The following is a 14,848-nucleotide window of genomic DNA, read 5'->3' as shown; positions in this document are numbered from 1 at the left end:
ACAAAAGTATGGCCAGAAAGAACTTGTGACTATTGAATTGGATGTGCCCTTAAGCTTTTAATAAACACATTCTGGTCTATTCTGTGCTAGGATGTACAGAAATATGTCTGTGTGCCATAGAAGTGTTTGTTCAATTTGATTGTGCTAAGATTAGGGCTGACTTCAGTGTGTGCAATAGTGGAATTAGGCTAACATCTCTGACTCTCCTATACTATCTCTTATGGTTTTCCTTTTCTTTCATGATGAATGACAATAAAGACAAGAGAATGTAGAAGTTAAAAAAGAAGCATTTGGATGGGTTACATTAAATAACTGCGTCTTCAGTGCTGGATTTCCATCTCTCTGACCTTGCCCGCTTCTGACCAGGGGCTCGTCTGTAAGAGTCCGTTAGTTCTTAAACAACTACTTGTGAACTTTCTGTCACAGCAGTCATCACTGTTGGCAGAAGTAGCAACACCAGACCTGACTCCACTTCTTTGCTTTAGCCTTGTATAGCTCCTCTGATGTCAAAAAATTTGCCCTAGTATTGAACTGCTGCCTTGTGGGATAGAATCACACCTGGCTATATTCTTAATGCATGGAAGTCAGTACCAGCTCCTGCTTTTCTGCAGTGAGGGAGTGGAAGGGTGGTGAGGAAAGTTGGAGGTGGCAGTAGCTGAAGGATATAATCAGTCATCACACAAGTAACTTTTCGTGTGTTTTACTTTACAGAGGTTTCATAACAACTAATGGTTCTAGGGTAAAAGAGTTTCTAGGGCACAAGAAAATCAAAATGTTTGTTTAAAAAGTGGAAAAGGTATGTTCATTTATTCAGTGGCTTGGGAAATATTTTATGCGTTTTCGAAAATAAATCGGAGGAAAAGTTCATCCTCTCTTTGCATGGGTCTAGGAACTTTGGTGCAAATAGGATAATTTACAGCAATTGAGGTAATTTCCTAAACTGCAGTTACGTTTTAATTTTATAATTTTCTTTAAAACTATAGACTTAAAATAGTTTGTGATTCAGAGTTTACTGATTCAGTCTGTGTTGTCTAGTTTTATGGGGGTGGTTTTTGTTCTTTTTTGCTGGTGTGTTTTGAGGAACATCAAAAATGAATCCTTCCACTGAGGTAGGGTCATGCAACTACTTACGGCTTTGAGTGTTAACAATTTGACGGGACTGCTCTCCCAAAGTTTCTCTCTAATGTCCTGTGGTGGATGCTGTCCCTGCGCTATCAGACAGGTGCAGAAGTTCTCCATGGAAATCTGTGGCTTGGACCTTTGCTGAGGCTGGGCTGTTGCTGTCACCACAGAAAGTAGTTCCTGAAAGGGTTTTCTGCAGATGTAGTCATCTTTTCTACTCTATTAAATGCTTTTATTTTTCTTTTCCTAGTTGAGTATCAAAACTGTCTTCCCCTTTTATAATTATTGTTCTTTTCTGTAGTATTTAATATATTAAGATCTTTTAAAACTGATCTTAAAGCGAAAGAATCTGAAATAATACCTGTAACTATCCCTTTCTAATCTTCTCATTCTTCCACAGAGATTGCTTTCTTCCCCCACTGAACTAGAGGAGTTCAGGCAGTGGTAGTTTTGGGTACAGCTTGGAGGAGATACTTCCGAAAAAACTTCTGTGGTGTCAGGGAACCCAAATTGCACCTTGGTAATCGTTCAGATGAATTTCTGGCAGCTGAATGCATATTTTTGGGCAAATTTCTGGGCAAATTTATGTATGGCATATATCTGAAAGAAGTTACAATTGTTTTCTTAACTTGAGAGCATCACCGAGACCACCTAGAGTGCCCTGCCTCAAATGTGTTGTGCTTTACAGTAACAAGGTAAATATTTTGAATGCTGTTAATGAAGTGAGGCCTTAAGTCAGAGTGGAAGCACTGCTAAACACTGATTGCTCTGTGTGTGCTCTCAGCCTTCAGTTTAAGATGTATTATCCTCCTCATTTCACTTCTGAATTTGTCTCTGCTTCTTTTTGATGGAAGAATCAGCACAGAGATGATTTCAATCTGCGTTGGGGTTGTATTATATGTTAAGTCTCACTATTCCATCATATATTTTCATTTAATTTGCATCAGTGGAGTGATGTAATAAAGCTTTTTCCTCCCTTTGTGCTTAGATGGCTTTATGCAACTAATGTTATATTAATATCTCTTGAGATACTGTGTATTCGGACCCTTAATGGATAAAATCATTGGATTCATTTGGGCAACTGGCTCCAGGTGGTCCTGCTTGAGCAATGGGGGTTGGACAAGATGACCTCTGGAGGTCCCTTCCAACCTCAATCATTCTGTGATTCTTTGATACTGTGATTGTACTTTAATCATTCTTTCTTTTGGTTAATGCTTTTTATACCCTGGGACAGAGCAGTAAAATCAATTGAACGTTGTGGACAGGCATTCCTGACACTTAATTGTGTATCTCTATTAATTTATTCAATTTCTGCCTTACTTAGCATTTGTTTTCACAGCTGTTGGTGTCTTGTGGTTATCTGCTGTCAAATGGGCTGTACTGTACAGCAGTTTCAGGCCTCTTTCAGTATCTGGGAGGAAATTATCTGTGACAATTTCTCTGTCTCTCAGATTTAACCGTACAAGGAGATAAATTGCCAGAGGTGAACTTCTGATGCACGAATTTTGTTCTATCATTTGACCATTGTATTAAGATAGAGGTAGAACTGTATGTTCTCCGCTTCTGGTGTATGAATGTATGCATTTCTGGACTGCAGTATGAAGTCTGTTCTTCTCTCCAACATCGCAGTGTTGGCTGCAAACACATTACGCTGACGAAAACTTTCAATATATTTACCACTTAAGACAATACTATAGAGTTACGTTGGTTTTATTTGAGGGGTGCTTTTCTCCTCCCCATCAGTAACTCGCAGAGCAGACATTAGGTTAGAATATCATGGGATTCATTTTCAAACATTAAAGCTGTATGTGGCTGTTCCCTGTTCCTAAAGTAGTAGTAGCTTGTTTCTGCTCTTTAAATTGCTCCATGCTGATGTATGAGTGCTCTTTGCTGGACGAGTGGAGGGTTGTAATGTTCTGTATTTTTTTTTTTTTTTGTTGGTAGTAAATCATAGTTGCTGTTTCTTACTATTCTGACAATAATTATAAACCCTCTTTAATTTATCCATAACAATCAGTTACTTTTGAACTGACTTCCTCTAGCGATTTAAAACTCCTCTGGTGTCAGCTGCCTTTTCTTTTGATGCAGTTTGCATGTTTCATCAAAGGTGTCAAAAAAAAGGTGTTTTCTTTTATTCATTCACTGCTTTTCTAGTGCTTGAGAAGATTCTGTGGGACAAAGGATTCTCTGTGTAGCCACTGAATGTTTGTTTGGCTGGGCTCTTGCCTCTACCCCAAAAGAGAAAGGTGCATTGTTTCTGTTGGTTTGGGAGATGGACTTCTATGCCTGAGTGTGTGGTTGTGGGTAAATACTTGTAAAGCAGCAATTTTGTGTTATACTCAGTTAAATGTCTTCATGATGTTAGGAATGACTTGTTTCTTTAAGTGTTGGTTATAAATGGTGTTAGTAAATTGATTGATGCCTTGTCACTATTGCCTGGATTATTTTTTGCTTCAGTTTAGTTTATACCACATGCCAAAAAAAAAAAAAAAAAAAAAAAAAGAAAAAATTGCCAATAGGATGTAAATTTGTATAACGCACTCACCTTAAAACTACCTTCCTGTAACTTAAATCAAGTCAAGTGAGCCTGTCTGATGATGTAAATCATTGCAGTGCCAACTAATCCGGGGTGATTTGGTTGAGAACTTGTTACAAAATGCTCATGAGCCCCCAGTTTGAATTGAGACTAGTGACAGACCTACTTGAGTGAGAGACACAAGATTTGTCCCTGCCTATGACACTGAAAACCCCTACTGAAAACGTTGAAATGTGAGTTTTGACAGATATCGTTATTCTTCTACTGTTGTTTGAAAGGGTTTCTATTAACAAATAAATAACAAAGAAATCTGTATTCTGCCAGAGTAGGAATGGGAAGAGCTAGGTTGAAACTGGCTTTTGCTTTTACTAATATATATATATGTATAGGAAAATTGTTTATTGTATTTGCAGTTCTCTTGCTCTCCCTGGAGAAACTTTGTCAAGAAAGGGAGTGAGAGGAATGGTTTATGCCATTTGTTTTTACAGTGTTTGATCTGGGGAAGTTTCTTCCCTTCTTGATTTTTAGCAGAAAAGGAAGCTTCAAATAGGCAAGATTGATCTAAGTGGGGCTGTGTGATAGTGAGAACAAAATGGGAATGAGTATATTGATAAATGGGGTTAGTGAGAGACAGGGAAGGTATGAGACCAATTGCTCAAAGGCAAGAATTGTGTTTCAAAAAGTATTTCCTGGTTTGGGAATTTGAGTTCATATTTGCAGTTCGAACAGGGATGGCATGGACAATGTGCTGTAACATCAGGTTTGAACTTTGGCAAGGCCAAGCTAGCATTTTTGGGAGAATAGCTCCTCAGGAAATGCTTTGTGGAGCTCGGTGGGACCTCACTCCTACTTTTAGCTCCTGTTGAGCTCCTGCAAGTGCTGCAGGAAGGCTGGCTGAGAGCTTTGCCTTGTCATCAGCAATAACATTAGAGGGTCCGGGATATGATGTTCCTGTCATGACCAGGGGCTCTTGGATCATACTGCTAAACTCAGCAGAAGCTATGCGGACTCTGCAAGTGGGGAAGGCAAGATTTTGCCTCCTTGTTTTAGGGGCATAGCTGAGCTCAAAGTCTAGGTGGTGAGTGGAGACACCTCTCCTGTTAGAGGCAAATTCTTGCCTTAAAGCCAGCAAAGGCTTCCTGATGACAGCAGCCCCCCTGAAGTCAGATGAGGGGGTTTAAGATGTTGGTAGAAATGACATTTTATTCATAGAATAGTTCAGGATGGAAGGGACCTTTAAAGGTCATGTAGTCCAACCCTGCTGCAATGAGCAGGGACTTCTTCAACTAGATCAGATTGCTCAGAACCCCATACAACCTGATCTTGAACGTTTCCAGGAATGGGGTGTCTACCACCTCTCTGGGCAACCTGTGCCAGTGTTTCACCACCCTCAACGTGAAAAATATCTTCCTCATATCTAGTCTGAATTTACTCTCTGTTCGTTTAAAACCATTACCCCTTGTCCTATCAAAACAGGTCCTGCTAAAAAGTTTGTCTCCATCTTTCTTGTAAGCCCCCTTTAAGTACCAAAAGGTCACAATAAGGTCTCCCCAGAGCCTTCTCTTCTCCAGGCTGAACAACCCCAACTCTCTCATCCTGTCCTCATAGGAGAGTTGCCCCCACCTTCTGATCATCTTTGTGGCTCCCCTCTGGACCTGCTCCAACAGGTCTATGTCTTTCCTGTGCTGAGGACTCCAGAGCTGGATGCAGTACTCCAGGTGGGGTCTCATGAGAGCAGAGTAGAGGGGCAGGATCAGCTCCCTCAACCTGCTGGCCACGCTGCTTTTGATGCAGCCCAGGATATGGTTGGCTTTCTGGTCTGCAAGCACGCATTGCTGGCACATGTCCAGCTTTTCATCCACCAGTACTCCCAAGTCCTTTTTGGCAGGGCTACTCTCAATCCCTTCATCCCCCAACTTGTATAGATACTGGGGGCTGTCCCAACTGAGGTGCAGGACCTTGCACTTGTCCTTGTTGAGTGTCATGTGAGGTTCATATGGTCTCACTTCTCGAGCCTGTCCAGGTCCCTCTGGATGGCATCCCATCCCTCAGGCGTGTCAAATGCACCACTCAGCTTGGTGTCATTTGCAAACTTGCTGAGGGTGCACTCAATCCCACTGTCTGTGTTGTTGGTGAAGATACCAAACAGTACTGGTCCCAATATGGACCCCTGAGGGACACCGCTTGTGACTGATCTCCATCTGGACATTGAGCCATTGATCACAACCCTCTGGACGCAACCATCCAACCAATTCCTCATCCACCAAACAGTCCACCCATCAAATGCATCTCTCTTCCAATTTAGAGAGAAGGATGTTGTGGGAGACTATGTCAAAGGCCTTATGGACGTCCAGATAGATGGCATCTGTAGCTCTTCTCTTGTCCACTGGTGCAGTCACTCCATCATAGAAAGCCACTGTGTTGGTCAGGCAGGCCTTGCACTTTGTGAAGCCATGCTGGCTGTCTTGAATCTCTTTCCTATCCTCCATGTGCCTTAGCATAGCTTCTAGGAGGATCTATTCCACGACCTTCCCAGGCACAGAGGTGAGGCTGACAGGTTGGTCATTCCCAGGGTCCTCCTTTCTATTCTTTTTAAAAATAGATGCAATGTTTCCCTCTTTCCAGTCGCCAAGGACTTGACCTGACTGCCATGACTTTTCCATTGTCACAGAGAATGGCTTGGCAACTGCATCAGCCAATTCCCTCAGGACTCTGGGATGCATCTCGTCAGGTCCTATGGACTTACTGACATTTTTCTCCCACATGCTTTATTAGTTTGAGTTGGGTACACACACTGAGGGGGATAGGGATGAAAAGGATTTGAGCAGCCTCACTTGCATATGTTTCCTGGTCTCCTTCTCCACATCAAGGCTTTGCAAATCTCCCTCTCCCTCCTCACCTTGTGCTGTGGCTTCTTTCCAGCCAGAGAGAAGCTGCAGCACAGTGCAGTAGCCAGGAGGGTTTGTGCAGGTGAATGTGTGTGTATGGTGTCTCTCTTCCCTTCCAGTCGTATGTTGTCTCCCTGTTCTCTGCCATGAACACCCTGACGTGGAAGGTATTCCTTGCTGCGTGTCCAAGCATGGGGCTCCATCTCTGGTGCACATCAGGAACGCACATTCCTCCTCCCCAGCTGTCCTCTGTAGCTATCCAGTGTGGTGAGCAGTGTCATGCTGGAACAAAACTGAAATGTTTGACCTTTTTTATGGTAGGAGAAAATAAACAGCAGCAGAGATATAGATGCCAGAATGGTTGGTAGCTTGCTGGCTGGGGTACTTCAGAGGCATTTTCCTCGCACCATTAGTCTCTGCTCTGCCTGATTTGGAGCAGGGACTTGAACTTGGTTCTTTTCCATCTGAGACAAGTGTCCTGAGGAGTGTCATTCTCTCTCTCCCCCCCCCGCCCCCGATGCAGTAAAAAGCTTTGTGGGCAATGCCTGGCCAGGACTATGCTAGTAAACCAGTGCCCAGGCCTGCAGTTGTCCATTCTGCATAATTGCTAGCATCTTCCTTGGCATGCTTTTGTCTCCTGCGATTAGCACCCTTGCAGATGATGCCAGGGCACGCTCTGTGGAGTAGCATTGGTCAGGGACAGTTCCCAACAGGCAGCGTGGAAAAAACCCCAGTCATTTCAGTGAAACCGTGGGAGAGAACACCCACATGGATGTGAGTTGTAATGGAGAACTGCTGTTAATATTTGTCTTCAGGGCCAGGGAATGAGCCTTGCTGGCTTTATTTGTTAGTATAGGCGTAGGGCTTGAGAACAACTTGCTGAGTTTAGGTTGCTCTTGTACGTGATTTACTCTTTTTGATGGATGAATTCTGCACAATAGGAGAGCCTCATCAGGTTTTTCTGTCTCATTGTTTGTGCACTCTGTTTCGATATGGGAAATACCCTCTTCTGATTTCAACCTCTCATCACTTGGGATCTCTGCTTTCAAATAGGTAATAACTGCGGCATTAAGGAGTGTTTGAGAAAGTCTTTCAGCGAGTCTTAGATTTGCACTCTCTCTCTCATTTTAACAAGCATTTCATCCTGGACCCCACAAGCCTTGCTGTGAGAATGTTTGTTTCTATCAAAAGATTTGGTTTTAAGGAATGGATCGGCATTTTTGAACAAAAATGTCCTATGTCAGAAAATTCTTGGCTGGCTCCAAAACTGCGTTCAGCTAAGAAAGGGACAGGAACTAAATTGGTGGGTTTCCTGCCCACTGTGCGCTTGTACTAAGTGCTACCAACATACCCAGAGAAGCGAAGACCAGTTTTTATTTATCACTCCCTGGCTAAACTGACAGTCACCTCTTGCCTAGGTAGGGCTCTTGATAGTCAGGAAAAAGGGCAAAGCCAATAAGGCTGAGCAGTAGTGTAAGTGAGAGATGGGGACTAGGTTTTTACAGCTGTAGTGCAGGTGCCAGTTGGCATTTAGAATTCATCTGGGGATATTTTGATGCCATATTGTTCTACGGGTCGCACCAAGCGGTAAAAACTAACCGTTAATGTTTCAGAACACTTTAAGTGTTACTTCTAAATAGAAAAATAAGGCTCACGCTCCTGACCGCCCAGTCATCATGCCATGGAAAATAGCAAATAACGCATTGCTGAGTGTGGTGGCTGTGTGGCATGAATTGCTTTTACATCTTCGTAATCTACATGCAGCAGAATTGCTTACTGCTATTGTAGCCATAGTCTGCACTGAATGGGGCCTACTGAGTAGGTTCTCTTTTTTTAAAAAATGTTTTATGCAATTATACCTAATAAAAAGCCAGAACTTCTTCATCTGAAGATTTTTGATACAGATTTTTATAACTAATGGAGATGAAGATTTTAATTTTTTCTTAAGTACATACTCCTTTTAAATTTTACTGGTTTTCTTGTTCTTCTTAGTGTAGATCAAAGAGCCGTGAAGAACTCTATTAACACCATACCTATAAATGGGAGCAGTAAAAGTTTAAAAAGAACCAACACCCTGTAATAAATTCATAAGCAGCAGACACGGTATCTTGCCTTTAGCTTCTAAAATATTTGTCTACATGCTGTAAATCAAAGTTAAAATTATTAGTTGCCTGGAGTAAGAGTGGGCAGCTATAGTGTGCATTTGCTGCATGAGCAGGGATGCCAAATGAGTGCGTGAGCCATCAAAGACTTGGAGTTACCAGCACCGGCTGTTAGCTGGAAGGGCCAAACCTCCCTCTTCTCAAAGACCGCTACTGCCTACACCAGGACCACCTGGTGTTTCACCTCCTAAATCTTTAGCTTTTTGCTGTACATCCTGACTTCTACTTCCACAGTTTCCCCCCATGCTGGTCTGTTGCAGCCTGAAGAGCAGGTCCTGCGCAGGCTTTTGCAGACCACGTGCCCTTGGCCAGGATGGGCAGGAGCAGCTCTGCAGCTGAGCAGATCTGCTGACTCTCCACTTGTTATGGTTTGAGAAACGCATAACAATTTATTGTCGTTTGGACAATCATTCTATCACCTGATGACCCCTCCCCACCCGGGAAAGGGAATCGGGGGGGAAAAAAACAAGGAAACCCGGGAGCTGAAGTATAAACGGATTTAATAGAGTAAGATTAGATAATTAACATTAATAGCACTAAAGAACCAATATTGATCCTGATATGAATACAAAATATGCAAAGATTATACTCAGCCAATTCTATCCGTAGGAAGCTGTTCACTCCCAGCAGTGGACAGTAAACATTGGACACTGCGAGCACTACGGCTTCAGGAGGAAGGGAAAGGCTCAGGGGTCCGACACTGGGGCACGAAGTTCTCAGGATGACAGCCATCAAGGGAGAGAGAGAACTTCTTAGCAAACTTTTTAATTTATAGTGAATGTGATGTTGATGGTGTGAAATAATCCTGTTGGCCAGGTGGGGTCAAGTGCCCGGGTCTCGCTCCTCCTCGTCCCTGCACCTGGCGAGCTCGAAAACACTGAGACCTTGAAACCCACACACCATAGCTGGCTACAAAGTAAATATTTTCACAAATTTAGACACTAGAGTCTCCTAAAAGTGCAGTCTTTCCAAGTATTAGAAGATAAATTAGTCCGTTGTCACTCAATCCAGCAGTTACAATGGATCAGTGCTGGGCAGCAGAGAAAACATCGCTGTTTTCTGTCTCAGATTCCTCTGGGGCATTTGAGACAAATTTCTTCCTCTTATGAAGGTAGGCTCAGCCTTCGTCAGTACATCAGGGATCACTGCCTGGATGGTTTCCAAGCCGAGCAGCTGATCTTCCCGTGGCCTTGGCTGTTGCCTTTGCAATGATTGTGCAGGCACAGAGTGATCTGTAGAGATGTAACAGCCTTTTCTCACGTTGGCATTTTCTCCTCTGTATGTCAAACGTAGTAAACCTAAGCACGTATCATCTCCCTGCTAAGTTAAATCCATTTGACCCAAAGCGTTGTGTGGTTTTTGGGGGGTTAAAATCAAGTAGGCTGGTATTGATTAAACAACTGCAGAGATCAGGGTCATTAGTAAAGGGGGAAGCGGGTTCTCCTGCTGTACTGTATTTCTCATTGTGGTTTATTTTTCACTCTAAGAGCTGTTTGCCTTTTGCAGCCTAGATGAGCGTCTTGGAGCCGTTGGGAGAAGCAGTAGTCGTGTTAGTAATGGGAGTCCTTGAGCTGATGCTCTCCCTGCGATGAGTGGTCTGGGCTGGAATGGTGCGGACAAGAAACCAGTGATGCAGCTGATGAAGTTCCCCTGAAACTCTTCAGTAATGGGATTCTTGGTTAGGAGAAGACCGTGCTACGGTGCATTTATTGTTTCCTTTGGGAGCAAGTCCTTTAGGAAACAAGATCATCCTCTTTTCTCTCTCAAGAGATTAGTAATCCTGAGCATACAGGGAAGCGTAGGGTACTTTTGTCACTATAAATGAGTTTTTAAAATCCAAGTGCATTTGTTAATGCTTAGCTTACTTTCTCAAAGAGTCTTCCAAACTTTAGGAAACTGTGTACCCAAGTCTGTGCTTTGTTACAGCCTCACAGATGTGAGAAGCCCCACTGTGGGCAGACTTTGCATTTCCACCCGTATCTGTTTGTCAGTGCTGAGGTTTGTTCCATCTTCTGAAGCTCACGAGACTGAGCCAGAGCTGCGTAAATCCAGGCAGTTAAACAAATCTAGAAAAGTGGAATATCAAGCACAATATTTCATAAAAAATGAAGTGAAAATTATTAACTTTCACTTCCCTATGTGTCAGTGTCATGGCATTAGTTCAAGCTGAAGGAAATATTGTTCTGGCTGTCATTCCACTTGTTTTTCTAATTGTGTTTTTCTGCTGCCTGTACAGATTATTAATAAACAGTAAATTATTCTCCTAATAATTCTCCTAATGGCTATTATTTTCTTTTTCATTTTGATGGACATTTTCTCTAACAATCATGAAGCCTTTCGAAGGTGGATATATTTGTTAGTTTACCGAATGGAAGATCAAAAGAGATTGCCTGTGGATCTCAGAACAGTGTGTTAATCACAGTTAAATCAAAACCCCAAGTGTCCACAATTTTTGCACAGCTTTGTGCAGGAAGTTTTCTTTGCTTATCGCAGCATCAGTGAATGTCAGCATCCTCTCTCAGCAGTTCTTAATGCCTGAAATGCTTACAGTGACGTCTTGTTTTTATTGGGAAATCCATGTTTCATTCTCGGAGATTTGCTTATCTCACCTGCATAAGGGGCAACATGAGTGTTCATTTTATACCTTCTGTTCTGACTGTATGTCTGCTGCTGTGGGTCGTCCCCCGAGTGCCTGCATCTCTGCCTGCTGGCCTCAATTCTGCCATTGACTTTGGTGAGAGTAGGAGCTAGCTGTTGGCTGTACCAGGAGATAATGTTTCAACACATCCATGCTTTTCTTTTTCCAGATTGTACGTGCAACTGGGTGCAGACACTTAAGTTGCTGGAGGAGTCCAGCTCAGTAATGTTCCCTTTCTCTGTTAGGTTGAGAGTGACCTTATTTTTATCCTTGAAGCCTGAGTTATGAAGGAGGTTATTAAGTTGACTGATATCCTGCCACTATTGCCCATTTTTTTCCAGCCAGGCCTTCAATTAGTTTACACTTCTTGCCAATGCAAAAATTATTTTTGGGACATGAGGAGGTAAATTATGTCAGATTATAAAATTTATTGCTGACTCTAGTTAACTGCTTTGTTAATACTGAGGAGGAAGAAGAAATTGCCCTTTGCCAGTTTTGCCAAAGGATAATCGTTTTTGTGCTGTCGCTAAGCATGTTCCAGTGTGAAACACCCTGAAGGAAGGAGAGATGTGCAGTGAGCCCAACCTCTTCTTAGGGATAATGATTGTACAAGATGGTTTTGATTTGGTCTCATCTTCACTCTTGAAAACTGCAATCATTGTCTTGTCTGTTCTTTAATATAGATAGCCTGTTAAAGTAAACATCATCACCCTAAAATACGTGTGCACTCGGATTACAAACCACTGTCATGCCTGATTGCAGATGTAGCAGCAAAAATAGACAAAAATGAATTGTCCGTTCTCCCAGTTGTTGCGCATCTCACCACATACTATGTTATTTTCCTTGCTCTTTAGCTGTAGGTTGCATATGATTATTAGAGAATATCCATTTCTGGTTTCTCTACTGTTTTAAAAGCATTTTAGGGGAGGACTTTAAAATGAGAAACAGTACTGAGAAGACGAGTGGTTTGTCAAGCTTTTTCCCGGAATAGGTCCGATATGCAAGAAGCAGACCTCTCTGACCAAGTACTGAGTTTGGTTATGGGGTGCTTTATGAATTGATCTGTTGGAATTTCACCAGCAAAGCTTCTGTTTGCAATCCGCTCATCTGGTGTGCGGTGCACTTATCTTGGTACAGCTGCAATGCTGTTTTTTTACCGTGTATATGCACGTACATATATGTGTATGCATGTACATACGTGTATATATACACACACCACAAATACACATAATTATTTAACAAAGCAAATATGTACACATATATAAATTGTTCTGAAGAGTTAGCACCTCTTGATTTTTTTTTTGTCTCTCTGGAGAAATTTCATTACAAAAAATGAAAGGAGAAGTTAATAGTAAATCCAAAAGCAATCAGAGCGGTGTCCAGTCTCGGTTCTTGCTTACTTCCCTGGCTGGTAATGACTAATGATGTCCCTATCGCAAAACTTGATATCGTCTTGTGCATTCATGCCTTCAGAGTATCCTTAATATGCTTTCAGGATATGAGGCAATTATTCATAATAAGGTAATTATATTTCCAATCAGATCATGTTATGGAAAACAGTGTTGCTGGAGGAAAAAAATGTTTAGCTTGGGATATTGTGTACTTATATGAAAGTTGGAACCTGCTATTATGTGTTACTGAGAAGGGTGCAGTGCAAATCTGGAAAGTGTCTATTTTCATCTTTGTATCTCCTTGCTTGTCTTTCCCACTCTTTTAAATAGTTCCCACGTGATAATGAGAAGTTGTGTTATGTAAAATGTTGCTGTGCTGATAAGAATGGTTCATGACATGATGATACATTTATGGTACAGGTACCTGGAGCTGGAAAGCAGCGGTCATCGAAATGAAATCAGGTTGCACTATCGTTCAGGCAGTCATCGCTCCCACACAGAAGTATTCCCATACATTTTGGCAGATGATAAATGGCACAGACTTTCCTTAGCAATCAGTGCCTCTCACTTGATTTTACATGTGGACTGCAATAAGTAAGTAAAGAGTGTTGTTTTATAAGAAGTTGTCACATTTGGAACATTCCAGCTCTGAGTAAATGAAATGATAACAACCCGGGACTCTATTTTTTTCCCTTCCTTTCCAGAATTTATGAAAGAGTTGTGGAGAAGCCCTTCATGGACTTACCTTTGGGTACAACCTTCTGGCTGGGACAGAGGAATAATGCACATGGTTATTTTAAGGTATGCCTTCCCTGAAAGGAAAAGTGTGAACTTAAATGAAAATGATTCAGGGATTGGAGCATCTTTTGTAGGAGGAGAGGCTGAGAGAGCTGGGACTGTTCAGCATGGAGAAGAGAAAGGGTCAAAGCGGATCCCATCAATGTGCATAAATACCTGAATGGGGGTGGGGAGAATGAAGATAAGGGATCCAGACTCTTCTCAGTAGTGCCTGTTGACAGGCCAAGAAGCAATGGGCAAAACCTGAAACACCTGAAATTCCATCTGAACATAAGAAGACAATTCTGATGTGAGGTTGGTCACAATAAGACCACTATGGAGATATTGAAAAGCCACCCAGATAGAGTCCTGGGCAGCCTGCTGTAGCTGATCCTGCTTGAGCAGTGGAGCTGATGATCTCAGGAGGTTCCTCCCAGACTCAACCAGTTCGTGATTCTGTAATCATAGCACAGTTTTTAGTGCTGTGGTGTGTTGTGTGTCAGCATATCTGATACAGTGATGTGTTTCCATCACACTGGACTTCACTAAATAAAGTTGCAGAGCCAGATGCGTAGGGCTCAGTGTCACCATATGACACAACCAACAGCAGTGTAAGACAGGGAAAGGTAAATGGCTGAGCTGCACAGAATTCTGGGAAATAAGTAGTCAGATTATTGTCCGTTTCATAGCTAGGTGCATTTTTTTGTACGTCACAGAACACTGCAGTCTAGGGAACTCCCAATTTCATTACCTCTGTAGGGTTTAGATTTCATCACAGTATCTTCTGAGCTCAGAAATTAATGAGATGACCAGCATCCATGAAGAGAATGCTTTTTCCCCCGGAGGAAGAATATTAGCACATAAGTTTTGGTTACTGCTTCTGCTTTAACGTGTATATATAGCAAGCACCTTGTGTATAACAAGATTGAAGAAGTGAATGCCATGTTGAACTGGAGCATAAATTTTGATTCCTCTGAGTCCATTAGGTAGCACTCATTGGTCACAGCTGCTCTCTGTGGTTTGGCCTTAGTCTTCTCTGGAGCTGCTTTAACAAATAATGGCATCCCTGTGGACGCCTTCCACACTGCAGTCCCATTTTCCTCCCAGTAGGCATCTTTTTACTTGAGCTGCAAAAGAGAATTGATGATGTTGATCACAGACGCAATCACTTTTTAAAATATGGCCTGCTAAATCTTTTTCTTCAGCTTAAACCAGCTTGACTATGGTTTTCATAGAAATTTCTAAAATCAGTTTTGCTAAAATCAGTTTTGGGGTGTCGAAATAGTGTTTGCCTATACTTAAATGTTAATTTATATCCTTGTTGTGTATGAAAT

The 14,848-nt window shown here is 42.1% G+C and overlaps 1 protein-coding gene across 1 annotated transcript in view; it reads left to right on the top strand.

The window, feature by feature from the left end:
* NELL2 (neural EGFL like 2) overlaps positions 1-14,848 on the top strand; it is a gene marked incomplete at its 5' end in the record, with an annotated part of 167,362 nt that overhangs the window by 25,127 nt on the left and 127,387 nt on the right. Inside the window, 2 exons of the mRNA XM_082487239.1 lie at positions 13,158-13,331; positions 13,442-13,538. Coding sequence (XP_082343365.1) covers positions 13,158-13,331; positions 13,442-13,538 — 271 coding nt within the window. The remainder of the gene's footprint in view (positions 1-13,157; positions 13,332-13,441; positions 13,539-14,848) is intronic.

Source organism: Vanellus vanellus (assembly GCF_965231255.1).
Source record: "Vanellus vanellus genome assembly, chromosome: 1".
Lineage (NCBI taxonomy): Eukaryota > Metazoa > Chordata > Aves > Charadriiformes > Charadriidae > Vanellus > Vanellus vanellus.
This window is presented reverse-complemented; position numbering and strand designations above follow the sequence as displayed.